The 19,864-nt window shown below is 30.5% G+C and overlaps 1 protein-coding gene across 1 annotated transcript in view; it reads left to right on the plus strand.

The window, feature by feature from the left end:
- Positions 1-15,423, plus strand: part of Smp_174320 (putative lozenge) — a gene marked incomplete at both ends in the record, with an annotated part of 30,316 nt that extends 14,893 nt beyond the window's left edge. The window contains 2 exons of the mRNA XM_018788778.1: positions 11,389-11,586; positions 13,934-15,423. Of these exons, the coding sequence (XP_018654287.1) occupies positions 11,389-11,586; positions 13,934-15,423 (1,688 nt within the window). The remainder of the gene's footprint in view (positions 1-11,388; positions 11,587-13,933) is intronic.
- Between the last annotated feature and the right edge of the window lie 4,441 nt (positions 15,424-19,864).

Here is a 19,864-nt window from a genome sequence, read left to right on the forward strand (position 1 = left end):
ATTCCACTGCTAACCACTATCCATCTTTGCTTACCATGCTTGTGGATTTAAGCTATATCGAGGCAATACGCACAGTATGCACATATGCCAATTAGAGACTGACCAGTTGCAGTCCTAAAACATCAATGGGGAGATTCAAACAAACAATACTAAGCGAATTTAAGATTTAAACGTTTTATTATTATTATTTTATCTCTCGAGTCAGTTGACTCATGAAGCAGAGTCTTTTTCTTACTTCTGTCTTCAAGGAGTCCCGGAGATTTAGTGAAAATCATTTGCGTAAAACTTATACAGAAATACCTGATGGTCTTTTATTAATTGTTAGTATAAGACAAACTAATTTGGACTTGTGTTTAACAGTTTTCTTTAGGTTAAGTGAAAGGAGACTAGTTGGCAATATATTGCATTTAATACGAATACAGAAGCTTTGGTTATTGAAATATTTACTTAGTGTTTAATGTTATTACTTGTGGAACAAAAACGAATAATACTCTTGATTTCGCACTTGTTTTTTGTATGTATAAGGACTAGGCAAATATTATCAGTAATTCTTTATCCAGTGTTACTGTGATTTTCAGATAAGCACATATGACTGAACTTGATAAACATTCCAAATAACAAGGTTTTTGGCTTGAAACTGAAAGGTTACATCACATTAACTTTCTCAAAGAAATATTGATGTAAAAGTCCGGACGAATATTCTTTGATGATTTTGGAGAGACGTGGTAGATTTTGCTTAAGCAGTATTCCTTCTATGATTATAAGCCTATTCATCATTCTGAAAATGAATGGGTATTATCATTTTAAAAGTCACTAACTTGTTTATTCCCAGTAAACTTTTCTTTATCTACGTTAACAAATCAGTTTTAAAAAAGTAACAAAGAGCTGACTCAAAGAAAGAATACTTTCAGAGCATCCGTAAACTAATGTTTATTTATTTTTGATCACTTTGGCTTCTATGCACCCCTGAAAACTGAGGTATTAAATAAAAAATTAGTATTCAGAATGTTATGAATACGAATGCAAGTTTTTATGTTACTATTTGGAGAGCCATGCTAGATAGTCATTCAGTTGTATATTTCTTATTTTATTGTCATTGATGACATCAAGTAGAGCATAATTTATAATCTTAGAATTTCAAGTTTCTTATTAAAACAAATACATGTGACTATGACAAAAGGACGAAACGGCCGTCCAGTGCTTCCAGGTTTTCCACGATGGTCTAGCTTCAATTGACTCATGAATTCAACTATATATGACTTAATAGTTAAATTCACATTGTTGTCTATTGGACTTGGTTTGATTTTAATAACCAGACAACTGGAAAAATTCACTATATATTTATTTGAATATAAAAAGCGGATTTATTAGAAAAATTCTATTCGCATTACCGTGCAAAATGTGTACTGGATCAAAAGGCAAGTACAGATGATCCATTTGTCTTGTCTGTCGTTAACTTTTCTCGAAATGAACAATAGTTATTTCGACCCATTCAGAGTATCATCGTCAGTAACATCAGGAAAAGCAAAATTGAGTAGCTATTCTGCAGTTAAAGATTCTTGTCTTTTGTGTTTAATTCTAGATGTTGTATTTATTTGATCATACAAAACGATAATAAATAATAGAGGAGAAAATAGCCGAAAGAGACAGAAGGCAACTAACTAATAAAACGAGATTCTCGAGAGGATTGTCAGTTTCTCTCCAGTTTTTGCATTCTTTCTTTCTCTCTCTTTAATAGTTTCTCTTGGTCTTTGATATACTCAGCATATGGCAGAAAATTATGTTCGATTATAGACCATTGGGTAAAGTATACATATGTATAATAAAAAAGAAATGCAGTCACTGTTTATTTAAGTGTCTGGTATATATATATACATATATATGTATATATCTGTAGGAATAGATTCACTTGGTCCGCTAGTCTAAGATAATATTAAACTTATAGACACAGTGATCATTCCCCACTAATAGCAATCCTTTTAATAATCATAATGATAATCATAGCAAAAATAATATTAATAATTACTATTTCATATCGAAGTAAAATCATTCCTTTTTCTCTCTTTTATTTTGCTGAAAATTTGATATTTATTCAACAGCTGTTCGAATAGACAGTTTATGCACAGACTTTTCTCGTGTCAAAAAATATTACCTTCATGTTTAGTTATTTGTTTGCTTTTCTACTAATAATATTCAAATACATGTATGATATATACATATACATATATATGTATATAAGTAGTGTTAGTGTTATACATTTTGATTAGTCTTGTTAACCACTTGTTCTTTGATGGTTATGAGTAACAGAGAGGTATGTATGTAAATGCATGTTTGCCTAGACTAATTTGTTGGGGGGTGGGGTGGGGTAAAGAAGAAGAAGAATATACGTATACTATTATGCTTCATTAAGGGTTTTATGAATTTATCATGGTAGTGAATTATGTACAGACTAAAAATACATTAAGCCTTTTAATAATACATTTTTTGCTTAATAATGAAATGAACACAAATTCATAGATCATTATGATACGTTGAGGGATCGAACAGATTTTGACCATCGACTTTTATTTCAGAAAACTTTTTCTTTAGACTTTGTTTTTTTTTGTTGATACACCTCAAATTGATATAACTTGTACCAAAAAAACATGGACAATTAATTAATTGTTCAGTCATTAGCTTTTTAACTATTTGTATTGTTAAATTAATTTCCTTAATGGAATTATAGTTCAACTTTTGATAGTAGATTGGTGGCATATGACGTTAAATAGAATAGAATTGAGAATAGGTTATTGAAGTGGGTTTTAAATATGTGGTTTAATAACACTATTTTCTGAATGAGGATTTAATCTCTTAGAAAGTATACTATTTGGGGTCCAGGACGAGCGCTGATCATGAGCCTTCAAACTTGGAGACTTAAACCTCCAAGTCCTTCTAGTTATTTAGCTGCAATTTAGATAATTTTAGGTTAAATTACAATCTTCCTAATATTGCAAAGTACTGTCAGAGAATATGACATTTTTGTACCAGCACTATGGTCTTAATTACCTCAGCCAATTATGAACAGGATTATTTTAATAGTTACTTCAAGAAATTGTTTGATAGTTGAGGGAGAAAGAAAAGCTAATCAAGTACTTAGTGGATTATTTTACAATGTTTTCTTTACAGATGAATATTTTATAATTAGTAAATATACCACAATCAGACACAGGTGACTGCTGATACTGTTGTAAATCATATATAAAATTAGCAGCTTTCATTTTCAAACTTAAAATAACCATAATTCAGTTGGAAAATCTACATTATATTCTTGCACATTCTAGTGGATAATTTTTAAGTTTTACAACTCACTTCTATTCCCGTAACTAATCCAACCACTTTCTTTTCAAATCGTGTTGCTAATTGCGTTTCCAAACTTTTACTGGAACTCAATGATATAATGAATTAAAGTAACACACAGTTTGATTTGAGAAGAAATGTTTTATTTGTGAAGTGACTAATGAAACACTATTTTAAACACAAATCAACTTGAAATCTGTTTTATTTCTACTTATCTTAACTATTAACACTTTTTTATTGCACCTCTTCTAGTTGGTTAACAGGTGATAATTTTTATTATCGTAGTGACAAACTGTTATGTGTAGATGTGGGCGCATCCGCACTCACTAACATACAGACACGTGTATGAATGGTAGCATTAGTAGTAGTAGTAGTAGTAGTAGTACAATTGAAAAAAGACAGACAAGATAATATCAGTTGGGTAGAATTTGTATAGTGTTGTTGTTAATCCCTTTTCTACATAAAATATCATAAATTCCAGTAAAAATTATTAATAAAATTTCGTACTGTCAAAAACGAATGGTAATAATTTCGGAAAAAAGGAAAAGAACATAAAATTGATTATTACAATAAGAACGATAATGATGAATAGAAAATTCCTTGATTCTATTGTCCTATTCCCTTTTACTTTTTTTTATATTTATTTACTGATTTATTAAATTTAGTTTCTTTTGTGTGTTGTGAATGATCCCAGTTTGTTGAAGAGTAAATATCTTAGAAAAAAGAAAAAAACTATTTAAGGTTGGAAATAGGTTGGTTTTTGGAATTTATTTAACATTTGACAAATATTTCGTTACTAGTCTATGTATCATTATGTCATAAATATATATTGAAAGGCATTGGATAAGATATTTTAGTGTGGCAATCATTAACTGAGTCTTTTCAATAAATATATACTGTATTAACTTCTTAGAAGTAGTGAATAAGTTGGATACAATAATATTGGATTGTGTTAAAAATGGGAAGTTGAAAAGAAACTTGTACCCTTTAAATAATTCAAATGAGGTATTCATTTATTTAATAGTCAATCTAAGGGATACACTTAATTACAAATGAATATAGAGGGTGAAAAATTAGTGGGGTTACTCTAACTATTAATAAGTATATATAAAGATAATTAAATTTATAAGCAAAATATTGTTTAGTAAATGTGTAGGCTGCAAAATAATAACAAGAAACGTTATGCATTCTATATTTGGTTACTGTAAACTATGTGATAACTGGTCAGGGAAGGAATTTTAACAGTTAATAACTTTATTTAGTCATTGGGTTTTATCATTATTCTATGAGTATGTCTAGGATGCATTCGTCTGCAGTAAAGAAACCATAAAACATGCTAGTTAAAACGTAACCCACAGTTTTCTTATTTAGTAACGCGGCGAGTACAATTAAATACAAAAAGAAGTACCTTGATAGTGCGATAGTTCGCATTCTAATTGGTTGTAATGTTCACTGTAAATTCACCCCCCTTTATTACGTAAAAATTTAAGAATAATACAATACAGTATCCTTCAAGAGGGTCATCCTTCAAAAAAACACATCATCATACAACTATTTACAGAGGATCAAATTTTTAAACATTTGTTCTCTTTGTCAATGAAGTTTCCTCTTTAGCCTGAAAAAAACTGTTCATTTATCTGTCAAGAATGTACGTCATAAATAAATGTTGAAACACTTGATGATAAACAGAGTCGTAATCACTTCTGTATAAGAATGTCCCTTTTCAAATTGACTTATTGCAGAGCATTTTAAGTCACTGGATTTTTTTGAAAATTATTTCTACTCATTTCTACTATTTTAAGTAGGAAACTATCTAACAAAAGATTATAGTAATCAGCTGAAATGATTAAAATGTTTATTTAAAATTACCATGTTACAGTAATTTAAAAAAAGCGGGTACTTTTGTAAATAAATTTTCATTCAAATAAATACATAAATAGAAAATCTTTTGAAATCTACAGGAGGCTAGGATAGATTGCATTATAAATTGATTCGATAATAAATAACAAATGAGGTTACGTACTACCAATAAAGAGGTAAGGAAGGAAATAATGCAATCTTTCCTAGCCTCCTGTAGACATATATTTTCCATATAACTTTGTAAATCTATTTGTGACTTATAGGCTTTGTTTACATTTTCATATTAGAAGATTATCCCATTTAGTCTTTGGATATTTTAACAAAATAAAGTATAAATAGTAATAGTAACGATGCATAACAACTAAAAGGAACAAACTGACTGAGGGAACAGAATAAAATTAAAATCTTCGTTTTTTATTCTTTAAAAATTCGTATCATCGAAACAACAAAAATAAAACTCTAGTATGTGTTAATGGCTGTGAAAATTGTTTGATTGTCGAGATATATTCTTTTTAATTTCCCCATTTGAATTTTTGTTTTGTATACATTCAGATACACAAAATTGTACACACAGGTTTGTGCATTTAGTTACCTAGTTAGCTGGTTAAGACATGCATAATTAACGGGCAATTTTATTACGGGGATAACAATTAAATCTGTACACAGGCGAATACTTTTCGGTAAGCACTTTAAATTATTTTGTGAATGATTTTTAAATGAATATGAAAAGTACATTTGTGAAAAGGAAATATGATTATAAAGCACTATATATATATATATATATATATATATATATATATATATATATATATATACATCTCACAATTAGTAAAGGCTTTTTTATAGCTATCAAGTAGAACTGGTTAGCAGGATCATACTAATAAAATGTCAGTTAACAACAACGAAGTATCAAGCAATAGTTGTAAATTATCTCTTAATCACATATTTTGATAGTTACGAAGGTGGAGGTTTAATATAATTTGAAAATAATTCTGATCACAAATCAGAGCAATTTGAAGATATATCAGAAACCATGGGGTACTGAATAGCTTTCACATCCTAGTTTTGAAGAGTTCTAGAGTGCCCACTAATGATTCAATAGAATATAGAATCTAAACCCTACAGGACGTTTTAGATCACGACAATATTGAGTCCTTATATCTAGTTCAGTTAACTGACTTCGCACCTGAGTACTCATTGTCTCTTATTATTGAGCTACTGCCTTAGCAATTTAACAATTTAGGACATTCAGTAGTGAATATGCTCTTACTACTAACCATATAGGTTCTTTAGAGATTGACTTAAATGTCCCAACAGAGACTTAAGATTGATTATCTCTCATTGTTAGGCTCTGTAGAATAGTTTCTAAAGCTTGACATTATTAATTTTCATGGTCTAAAGTACAAGGTCTGATGAAATCTTTACTATTACAATGGTGATTCCTTACAATTTAATTGTCTGTTACACTAAACAATGAAAGTAGTAATCATATGCATCTTTGAACGCGACTTTATTTTCTAATAAACTAATAATTAATATAGAGTGAAATTAGTATCTCATAATGTTCTGATACTGTCTTAGAAGGGAAAGTTCTGTTTCTAGTTTATTGTTATCTACGTTAATGTGACATGTCGTGTTTAAATATTTACCCATAGTCTATTCGATGAACCACTGAAGTTCTGTCAGGATTTATGTACTCGATAATGAAGCATATTTACTATGTGAGAGTAATTCTCATTTTCTAGATAAATAGATCTACATAGTTCTCATTGCTAAATAGTTGAAAACCCATAGGTATACTTTAATAATCAAGTTAGTCACATGGCAGATGAGCATTCACGATAATTTAATAATGTGAGAATTCTCATTGTTTAATTGTTACAAATGGTTTAGGTTACCGTTATTTTATACATATTAAACTTCATTTCAAAATCATCTTTACTGAAAAAAGTGTTTATCTGGACGACCAAAAGAGATGGGCTATAAACAACCTTTCTCTTTTTGATTGTATAAAGTAGATCGACAAAGTCTTGATAATCACTTACAGTTTCACAATAACAGCAATAGCAACTAAATACACTCAAGTTGGCATTTACTTTGTCAAGAAATAAAGTCAGTGAAATTCAACAAGCCTGATCCACTTGACAAGAAGAAAAACATAAAGTAACAATCGAGACAAGTAAAAGAATAACATTAAAATGCAGATCCTACATAATTATCCAGATGCATGATGGTAACAAGAATGCAAATACAAATTAAAACTAAACAAAGAAATATAAATAACGAAAAGATACTCAATACACACACACACTAAACCATAGGTAATTACTTCATTATTAAAGTTCAACGGAATGAATGGAAAACCCGACCGGAAAAACAAGTTATTTCCAGTTGCTTCTTTCTCTTTTAAACGATTACTTTATTAAGCAAAAAAAAGACAAAACAGTAAAATAAAAACAATCATCAAAAGACAACTACCTCCAACTACTTTATTATTAAAAAAAGATCATTATTAAACACTATAACCTAGTGAACAATACATCCCGGCAACAAATCGTATGTGAGTTTATATGTATATGCGCTTACATACACATCAGTAAAATACAATAAGACTCAAATAGATGAAGCACATCTTATTCTATGTCTAGTGAACTGATAGCAGTTAGTTAAAGAGAAGACATAAAATAGAAAGGATAATGGAAATGAAAATACATGATACTTGAGCAAATATTTAATAGTAATGGTAGTACTAACAATGAATAACTTTTAAAAAATATGGGATAATTGTACATTCACTGTTCAAGAGGGATAATATGCAAATACATTTACTATACCACAGCATCTAATGTAAGTGTCTAGTTACCAATATTTATTTTTTTAATAAGAGTCAGACAAGGATTAAAACAATAGGGATTTAAAAACTATGGCATTAAATGTCGAAAGCTAAATTGGTTAACAAGACTACTGAACCACTAGTAATAATAATAATAATAATAATGATAGTAACAATAACGATAACAATAATACTCATAATAATATCCAAGTAAGGAGAGATTTAGACCAAAAATAGGACAAGAATATATTGATCTTGTTGTTGTCGTTAAGCTAACCATTTAACTGGTTTACCTTATGGAATACTGCTTACCAAACTTTCTAACTGCTAGAATAAACAGACTTCGAGTTGTGTCACATAAATCAAATTTATTCATTGATCGTAAGAGCAGACTTCAAAATGGCACAATTATTTCTAGTGAATTTATATACTATTGTCACTGAGGTTGGGCTCAGATAAGTTAATTCATAATTTAATACATAAATGGAGTTCATGAGGCTCGACCAAATTTTTCTGAATCAATATATAAATTTAAATGTAACTAATTCATAATAAACACAGATAAATGGATTAAGATGGGATAAAAGTCCATCGGTCGTCTTGTGACTTGATTCTTGGATAAGTAACTAAGGTATACCAATACTTAAAAAAAAAATTTACAAAATAGAACGGTTAATGGAAAAAGGTTTATCAAATAACCACGGATTTATTTTTTTTTGAAATTTGGAATAGGTTCCATAGCAAATAAAACTATTTACACACCACTTTTCCTATCATTGGATTCAATTTTTCTTGGAATATAAATACGTTTTTTTATGCAATATAGCACAATTCTTATCTAACTTGATTGACTACATAGGTTACAACTTTTCGATAAAACTTTGAGAAATTCATGTCGAACCTTGTTCCTAGTAAACATACGACTATTACTGATTTTTATGGTTTTATTGGGTATATTTTAGTTTCTGAGTAGTTTTTTTTATTACTACTACTACTACTACTACTACTACCAAAAACGTCTTTTAACTCGATCAGTTACACAACTTGACATAGCATTTGATGGCACGAAATTTTTCACGGTATTTTCATTGCTCTTTTTTAGTATACTGTTTATTGTATGATATTGGAAGTAGTAGCCAAGTTACACAAAGCATTCAGTCGAAAGTAAATGCATAAAGAGATCTTTTGTGTTATAATATTTTTATTTATAAAGTTACTGGTTGAATCTAGAAATTCATAACCATAGAATAAGTATAGGCAAATTTTATTTTCTCACCGTTATCAATCAGCTATTTTACTACCATAGTTGGTAACTTTTTTAATGACTTAATAAAGATTAGTATTTACTAATGTGTGTTTACAGTGATGTAGTAAAGGTTTGCTTTTTCTATTTAAATCCCATTGACAATCATTGACTGGATAAACCTATGGAAATCTTCTATGGTATTATGATCATCATTATTAAGTTGAATCACTTTCAGTTGTAGCATAGATTTTTCTTGTAAAACACGTATTTAATCACTTTCTTTAATTTTTCATGGTGAAGTAAATGAATAAATCTGTTTCTAATGCAAGTAAATAAAATTGTGAATGTGAGTATTTGATATCACTGGACTTGGCTCATTCCCTACTGCTTCCTTCGTGGGCTTTAATTTTACTTTATACATAAAATCTTAACACTAATGAACTTCAATTCCGTCTACAAACTATTCCCTCTTGATTCAAGCACCTCGTTCTACAAAATCATTTGTGTTAGGTTTAAAGTAAAATGCTCAGTTATGCAGACGGTTTTTTTAATAAACCATACCTGTTTTTGTAGAAGTAACAATAAACTGTTTTATAAGCCTAATTCTGAAAACATTATTTGTGTTCTCTTTTTGCTCCTGAGTGTAAATATTTCTTATTACAGTATAATCTATAAAAACATTGTTTCTAGCACATAAGATCTCCGATCTGTATCATATTAGCTGTATCGTCTAAATATATTTTGATTTTGACTTACTTATTAGGTTGAACATTTACCGTTTTCGGATTAGTCAATAATAATTATTTTCAGATGCCTGTTCGGTCACATATTCTAACAGCTGCATTCATGAGTCGATCTAAGCTAGGCTACATATTCTCTAGCAATCATTATTTTAATATTATCGAAAATATGTAGCCGTTTTATTTAAGTATTTTACCTTATGCATTTGATCTTATCCAGCAAATCTACTGCATACCATAAAATTTTGACGTTGTAAGTTATTTCTTTTCACGTGATTAAACATCATAGAAAAAGCTAAAAATTTTGTTATAAAAAGATGAAAGCCTCTTGCATCTTCTTTTAAATTTTGTCTTTCCGTCAGTTTTCAACTTTTTACCATAACTATCTAAATCCTAGTATTACTCTTGGGTTATATGACCACACTTCTAGAAAGAAACTTCACTTCGATTACTTATACTCAAATTCCAATTACCTTTACTACTCATAATGTATGTTTTAAATATTCTAACATTAACGTCACATGGTTTATGTTACAATTGGTTAAACCAACAGAATAAATTTACAAGGTTGCAAAGAAATGATGTCATCCATTCTACATTTTTCTGTATAATATGCATATTATAGTAACTGACTTTTGTTCATCATCTGTAATTTACTATATGTTTATAGTTCAGTAAACAAGTATAACATGAAGGTTTCATTATCTTCTGAGGTATAGTTCCATTCAACTAAAGAGTTTACCTCAAAACTGTAGCATTAAATAAGTAAGTGATTCAATTTTCCACTTAATAACCTAAAAAAACTATTATAAATTATTGTAATATTGGGATGAAACGAATGGATTTCCTGAGATAGAGAGCTGATTATAAACTAGTGGGAATGTTGATGAACAGAAACTTTTATTTCCAAAGATCAAATCATCTAGCACAAATCAAAACAGATTGTGCACTATTATATTCGTTATATTATAGGGCAGAGTTACAAGCAATCAATTCTATTTATAGATGAAGTATAGTTACATGCAGAAAGAAAAATAAAACAAAGTCATCATTGAAAAACGAATACATGCTGGTGTGGAGGTATGAATTAGCGAATCTTCTTATGGAGTTTAAAATGATAAATGTTTGATTAGGATGTAGAGTTATAAATTTTAGCACCGCCTCTCTCATATTTATCAGTCGGTAGTTATCTCCATGATGTACTCATGTACGGCGGATAACATTAACGATGCTAATCAAAAGCGATAAATAAATAAATAATATAATGAGTAGAAAAGTGTTAAATGTAAACATATATTTGTTATTAACTCCTAATTTTTGACATATCACACTTATTAGCATTAATGTTATTATTATCACTGTTATTTGTTTAGCTACTGTAAGAACAGGCAGAATTTATAAGGAAATGAAACGATTAGGATCAAGACATCAAAATCTCTGTGAACATTCAACTATTAATCGTTCTTTTCCCAGTCGTAACAACTATCCAATTCCAGAAGATCTTCAAAGAAACAAGATGAAAAGAGCAACACATGAGATAAACTCTCATGGATTTAGTGATAAATTTAAAAGTAAGTTTTTAGGATTTACATCCTTTAGTTTTGTATGATGTCGGTTTATTGAATATAAATTTATGACCATCTTTGTAAATAGAGCCTTTTTCAATTAGACAGTACTTATATTTCTAATGGATCACTGTAATACGTTATTCATGTTTATCTTACCCTAAGTAGTGGATGATACATACAAAAAACAAAACATTCGTTTGTATGTCATTCATACCACTCACAGAGAGTAATATGATTACAAGATACTTTGTCACTAATTTTGGAATTACTTTAAAATTAGAGGCTCTTTGTTGTGATTGGGGTAGGAAATTATAGTCTGATCTCTTGATCACTATTATAAAAAATAATATTGAGAATTTTCCATAACAATGTGTAGTTGTACAAGACGAATGGAAAGATCTACTTCCATTAGTAATCACTAATCTTCATTTTATTAGGTGGGGGCTCTGTTTTTTAACTTTGGTTGTTTTAGTGAGGATTCGCTAACCATTTTGGTCCATTTTTGTTTAAAAATATGTTCTTCATGTAAATTATCTTACAAACATATGGTTTCCTCTATCATCTTAGAGGGAACAAGAACAAAGATTTAAGCAAACCAACATAAATTCATTGGATTTCGTCAGCGATTTGCAATCTGTATTATTTAAAAATCACATTTACAAATTTGGCTGAAAATTCTTACATAAATGCGTTTAGATTTTTGTTGTCAGTCAGTCAGTCAGCTACAACGTAGGACCAGGCACATATATGCATCGGTCCAAGTTGCAATACCTCGTTAGCACAACAAGATGAACACCAGATCCATAGAAGTAATTAATTTAGTGGTGGTAGTATATAAAGAAAGGTTGTATATAAGGATATAGAATAGGAAGGAAAAAAGTTATGAAGCAATTTTAATCTCAAGGTTTAAGGGAAGATAAAGAGTGTATACACCTACGCCATTGTGATCGATTCTGAGCCATGTCACCTAGAGTCTCCAACCATTGGTTACGATAGTCACGCGGACCCCAACCAGGTAGTCTGCATCTGCCAACATGGCTCAGACCAGAAGTTAGTGACTTCAAGGACTGATGCCATGTTGTGGTTTGGCCGCCCCTAACTCTCTTCCAACCATCCCTTACACTAGTTGTTGTGATCACATATTAGGGTATCATAGCAAGGATGTAAGTAAATTCAGGGAACTAAACAAAAATACTGAAGATATATAGTATGTTGACGAAGAATCCACAAAATGAACCGTAAAGAAAGACTGAATGAGCCAAAAATAAGTGGTTACGTAACGGACAAACGCTAATAGTAAGTAAGAATAAACTGGGTAAAGCTTAGTTAATCAAAATAAAATATTTATAGTTTGCATTACCGATTAATCTTAAGCAACTACTGGAGACCAGAAAGCACTGGAAAGCCGTCTTGCCCTAGGATAGGACCGGGCATGCACGACTACAGTGAGAGTCAAACTTATAGCCTTTGTCTGGTATTGAGCGCTTAACCTCAAGACCACTAAGCGGACACTCAACAATCTCCACGGGTGCCTTATACTGACAATAAACGCGTACTCAGTAGCAACTAACTTCAAGATGTGACCTCAGGAGTTCTGATGAAAAACCAAGACTAGTGAAGTTCAACCACTTCGACTGCGAGACAGGTGTTCCCAAAAGAGAATGGAACATAGTCTCGTAGTCTCGCGAATTGATTGAAGTTAAGCATGTATACCACTGAATGCCGGATCATTATTCTAAAGGTTAAGATCTCGCCGTAAAACCTAAGACCTCGGAGTTGATCTGTGGTTGGTTCGTGGATGTTTAATTTTGAGAAGTCTAATTCTTGAACGAAACAGCTGGTCAGAGCTTTCTGGTTTTTAAAGGTTTTCCAACTAATATCAATGTATGATATAAACCATGAAAATTTGACGTTCTCCTCAAAACCTTTATACTCATAAAGTAAAATTATTAATTTAAAGAGAGTTTGAAAAAGGCCTGATAATGTAATCGGTTAACATAAAGAGTTAAACGAGATTTTATGATGCAACGATTAAATAATTATGTTATCGGGGCAGAGGAAGACTGACAACTGTCTCCTTTTGAATACACAAATCAAGCTCCTGACATCTGATAACTTTCAACTACCTTACTGTATTTTCAAAATCCACTTTGCTTCTGCTGGTTTTTCGAATGGTTTGCCCTCATGGTAAGAAAAGTTAATGTCGATCAGTAATTATGTCGTTTTCGACCCATTCAATTTGATCTTTTGAAATGTGTATAACTTGAGTAAGCAGTTTCAAACTACTTCTAAGTAGTCTTATTATTTTTACCTAAAATCACATAAGTTTAAGATTTTTATTGCTTTCCAGAACACAGCATTCTATCGACGCGATTTTCACCACCAATGTTGATTCGGGAAGAGTTGGCCCCTATTACATCAGAGACAGTAAATATCACAAATAATCCCACCAAATCATTAAAAATTCCTCGATCGACTCAAAAGACAAATGACAGGTCATCTCCGACTGAAAGCTCAATAAAATCTTTCAGTTCAATTAGCGATACAAGTGGGATAGGATTTTCACCTTATGAATCAACTTATTTACTATCTTCAATTAATGAGGCTTATGCAAAATTATTGGCAAGGCAAGCATATTTGGATAAAATGACATTTAATGCAACAACTACTTCAAATAATACAGATTTATTGACCAATATTGCAATAAATACTCCTGGTTTCGCAACGACTATCCCCCAAAATGTTGGTAATACAGAAAGAAGTAAGATTACGAATCCAATGAATCCTAGTACACAAATGAAGAACACTTACATTCCACACGCCTTGGAGACCTTTTCACCTGTCTCGTTATTCTCGACATTATTGCATTGCAATAATATTGACAGTCGAATTAGTTCAAATTTTATCCGCGATAAACATCAACAAGATGTTAATTACACTACTACCGCATATCCGTCTATGTTGAACTTAGAAGCTGCCAGACATAGTATAAATTCAGTGAAGACTCCTTTTCAACTACAGGAAGCGCATGGCACTGTTACTCCTATTCGAATTAATTATTTAGATACATCTGGTGGTAACAATATTAGCAATAACTCTCAAACAGATACTGCACAAAATCACTTAGACTGTCTTCGGAGCGTACCACAAAATAGTGCATCATGTGATAGACTTTGCCAGTCAAATGACTCATCCTCTTCATTATTATCATCATTTTTATATTCAAATATGACTTCTGAGTTAAACCCAACAAAATTGAACATAAATGAAGGTAAAACTAATGTACAACCAGGTTATTCAAAATGGGAAGAATTTGATTATCGTCATTATTATAATGCATTTGCAACATTTCTTTCAGGAATGTTAAACATGTCAGGTATAAATTCCAATTGTTTGGGAACTAAAAAACTGAATGAAACTACTTGTGTTAATGATAATTTCCGAAATATAAATTCTAGTTTCGACAAAATGAAATGGAATCGACATGTTCTTAATAATAAAAAGAACATTACGTCATGTTTAAACAATAACTCTACAGATATGGACTCAACATTGAACAAAACACCCGATAAGAATGACTCATCAAATCATGTGCTAAGTATAGAACACTTGCTAGATTTAAATACACGCGGTACTACAAAAAATGATACAAATCGTAGTAAACATGACAACAAACATATGTCAGCAGATGAATGTAGTCCTGATTATTCAAATTTCATGAGTACCCCCAATAATAAGCATAATTATGTAAATTATTTTCCTCAAACTGTACCAGATCCATTGCTGATTAAATCAATTTTGGCTCGTCATTTAATCGAAAATAAATCGTTCAGAGTTTGAAATTAATTTATTACATTTGTAGAAGGTTAAAATAGTGAATTTAGGAGGCAGCACAAGTGATCTTCATCTGTTTTCATCATAATTAATTATGGCATGTAGAGACTATGTAAACATACACAAGCATATACAAACTTTTACGATATTGTATTACGCTAACATTTTACCTCATATTTATATATATAAATGAAGATTTATTGTATTCTTCAAATTCACGTACACAGTAATAAAGCTATTTGTTATCTCCTTTAGATGTGTTTCACTTGTTTCTTTTTTGGAAAGCCGAGTTAAATAAACATTACTACTGGGAAGACATGTACTAAACTGCTACTTATCTTATATATGCCCATATGTGTCTCGTTCAATACTTCAGTGATTATATTTATTACAGGTAAAATTTATGATCGATTCCGTGCATCTTACCAAGAAACCATAACGATTCAGTTTCACCGTAGAACAGTCTTTCCTGTAAATTACATGAATTACACCACCTGAATTAACAATATTTTGCAAAGGTAGAGAGAGAGAGTATCCAAGATTAGTTTTCCCGTTGTAAGTATGTAGACAAATGGTTTATAAAGCTCTTATAATTAAAAATGGTGATTATTAAACAATCACGAATTCTAACGTGATTAGGAGGACATACTCTCAGTGAAAATATTACTGAGAATCAAAAATTTAATTCGAAGCAAGGGTTGTTCAACATTGAATTAGGGTCCATCTCCATAGTTTGCTCACAAACGACTGATCATATATATATATATATATATATATATATATATATATATATATATATATATATATACAGAACGCAAATAGATTGTACGTCAATCTAGTAGGTTAGTGCTAACATATTTGTGATGTAGTTATTCCGGCTTTGATAGGATTTAGAATAGGAGCCAAGGATGCAAGTTCTCGATAACTTTTCGTATGTCAGTCAGTTTGTAATGACAGTAATAGGTCCCTTTTAAATTTGTTAGAAAGAACTACAAATACCTCATTTTTAAGCTCCCGTTAAATTCAGTCTAGTTAGAATAGATATGAGACACCATATGTGTATTTGATTAGTTTAGTTGAGTATCCTTTAAATGAATTCGATAGAAGTATGTTAAATATGAAATAAGAATACAAAATACATGTTGTTGGAGATATTGAGAATATAAAGTTCGAATTGAATATTACATGGATAACAAAATAATATTTAAAGCCCACGGACCAGTTTTTTTGTCCAAGTGATAGTAATACAACAAACTACTCACCCATATTACGAAACATATTGTCGAAACTACGTATTTTAAGAAGAATTATAATAGTTTTCGAATGTCCCGAATATCAAAGTATATTTTCTTTCAGGAACTACGAGAAATATACTTTGAAGAGATTTAAAACAACCCTGACAATAAAACATTACGCAGATGTAAACTAAACAGAAGCAGCTTGTAACTTTTCATGTAAGCACAAAAAGAAAATAAAAGGAAGCAGAGTCAAAGAAATACATTTGATACAAATAGTGGTAAAGAACTAGGGGGAAAAAGTAAGATAGAAACGGTCTGAAAGTCAAAATATTCCTAATTTATAGCGAAACTTTGTTTCATGGATCTCGGCAAGGAAGCTTACTATCATTCGTAAGGATCATATGTGGGTTTTAATAAATCAAAGCTTCTTACATACTTCCTTTGACTTTTAAGTTTACAAACAATTCCTACAATAATAAATCCGTTTACTTTAAGCGAGATAAAAATGGACTTGAGAGTACTAGTAATTAAAAACAAATACTATCCAAATTTAATTGTGAGAAGTCATCAGCATAGATATCACATAGTGTATTCTTACTATGTATGTTACATAATGTGATTTCGTGGCCGCGTTCATCTGGAAAGAGGAAAGTAAACGATTTTTTCAAGAGAAACAATGTCATCATGTCATTTAAATAGAGTTAAAGATGAGTTGAAAGTGTTTAGTTTTCCAATTCAGAATCGTGTATTAACACTACTCATTTACAGCTTCAGAAAGTCTTTTTCTGAATATTAAGTGATAGTCCGTAAATGATTTCGGAATATTTCAAACTATCCTATCAATATGGGGACGCATATGACACCTGTTAAACGATTTGATAATTAAACAAACTACTAATCATTTGGAAACCTATAAATCCTAAAAGGAGTCTCTGATAAATATAAAACAAACAGTGCTGCCGAATTTTCTGCACTGAATCGTTTACGATACCGTTCGAATTTACAGGTTAGGACTCCTGATTTATTGTTTTAATCGTTTAACTATACCTTTATGATAAACAATTCTTGTCTAATAACTAAGTTAATTACCATCCATAGTATATAAATATTCTTCTCTCGGTTCATACAAAAAAACTAGATTAACTCAATCGCTTGTTTTATGTTAAAAATATTTAATGAGCACACCATGTTGATAGCTTAGTTTCAAAATAGCATGCCAATATTAGAAAACAAATAAGTGAAGTGTAAACTGGGAAATATTAAAGCAAGCCAACTTTCATGGAATTTTTACTCTAATTTAAAAAGATATTTATTATATCCGTTTATCCTATTGTTTTAGCATTTCCATCAAGTTTATTACTAATGCCTTTGTAATTAACAGTACTACTATTATTATTGACAGTAGTCTGAAGGTGTTAATAACAACGGGAATTTTTTTTTTCCTGTAGAAAAAGATTGAACAAAACACTTAATATCATGAAACATCAACTTCGAGGGACAAGTATTTCTCCCCTATTCATATAATTGACTTCAGTTATACACGAATGGTTAACTGAAATTGTCCTGTAAATCTGGGAAGAGAAACATGTTTATTATTAGTTAAACTGTGTTGACAGAAATCAGTTTGCTTATATTTTCCAAGCGAACGTTTTCAGGAAATACGAAAAAAAAGTAGAGAGTGCTACAATAATTAGTCATATTTATTTTTTTGTTTCTAAAGTCTATCGAGTTATTGGAACAATATAAGTGGTAACAATGGAAAAAAAACTTATGAATTCAGTGATGCATATACTGCATGTCAATGGGAGAAAACCAATGTGGGAGAGATAGAAAAGTTAATTTATTTACAATATATTTTACTGGTGTTTCTTGGAGAACTTTATAGCCTTATGATTGTTACCCAATCGGTGTTTAAGTACTTTCAATAAAATCCCTGTTATTTACGTATGATTACTTAAAACAAGAAAATCAGTTTGATCTGAAGCAAATGATCATACTTTTAAACTCTATTCAATTTTTGGTAGACCAAAATATTGGATCTTATTGTTGAACAACAGTACCAAACATTGTTTTTTACCAATAAAAATAATATATTTGTAATACCCCAATTGAATTTTCTGATGTTTAGTGGCTCAGTGTAAGCTATTTCATCAGAGAATAAATAAACAAATTAAAATAACCCTAGTCTAAATAGTACAAAGGAACAAGGTACAAAAAAACTTTTAGTGCGATCAATCAAAAACAGGCCCGGCCAAGTCAATGTCATGTTACTCCAGTCAAGGTGATTTATTTGAGACATGTGCGTGTATTAATGGGTAAAAGATGTAGCAATTGTAATGTGAAAAAGATAGAGTTGACTTAGTGTATATAACAATAGTATGAGATGTGAATATAATCATGCATGGTAGCTTGGATAGATGGTCCAAGGCAGTTTTTTGACCAATTATTATTGCGAAAATCCTCCACTTTTGGGAGCTCCTAATGTAAATACTCCCCCGTTTCATTTTATTGAATACTTTGCGGAATGACAATATATACACTGTCTCTGTGTTTCTAGGTATCAGAAGCTAAATAAATCCTTTAACACACAAATCTTCTATTGCTAATTCAAATTTGGAGGTGATATTTTTCCACGGAAATGTCTTATTTATTTTTAAAATTAAGAGAATCGTTGGCATGGAATACATAAGACGTTTTACAAGTACCTGACAGGAAATTATGAAATAAATATATTCAGAAGTTGAACAAAACGTAGTTAATCTTCCGCGTACCAGCTTTTTTTTGAACTCTCGATACAAAATCTGAACAGTGGTGACAACCAATGCTTTGGACAACTAATAAAAAACATACACACTGACGTTTTCTAAACACATAAAGTAAACCTTATTTTAAAATAGATAGATTAAAGGATTATTTTGAAATTTATGAAACACTGAAGATAGTCGTCCGGTATGCCATTAATTCAGACAGACTTCTTAATGGTAACTTGGCCTGTAGCTTTTCTAGGGCTACTGCCGGTCCCAAGCCCGGGTAAAGGAGGAGATTTGAACATGGGGTCAGCATCCCCATCCCGTAGAAAACAACCTTGCTAAAAAACACTAACCAGAATAAACAATTTCAAACATTTAAACTCTGCTTTCTGTGTTGAAGGATTTTCACTCAGAAGAATTATGATGCCCTATGGTGAAACTCGAGATTCTTCAGAAATC

The sequence above is a fragment of the Schistosoma mansoni genome, chromosome W (assembly GCF_000237925.1).
Source record: "Schistosoma mansoni strain Puerto Rico chromosome W, complete genome".
Taxonomy (NCBI): Eukaryota; Metazoa; Platyhelminthes; class Trematoda; order Strigeidida; family Schistosomatidae; genus Schistosoma; species Schistosoma mansoni.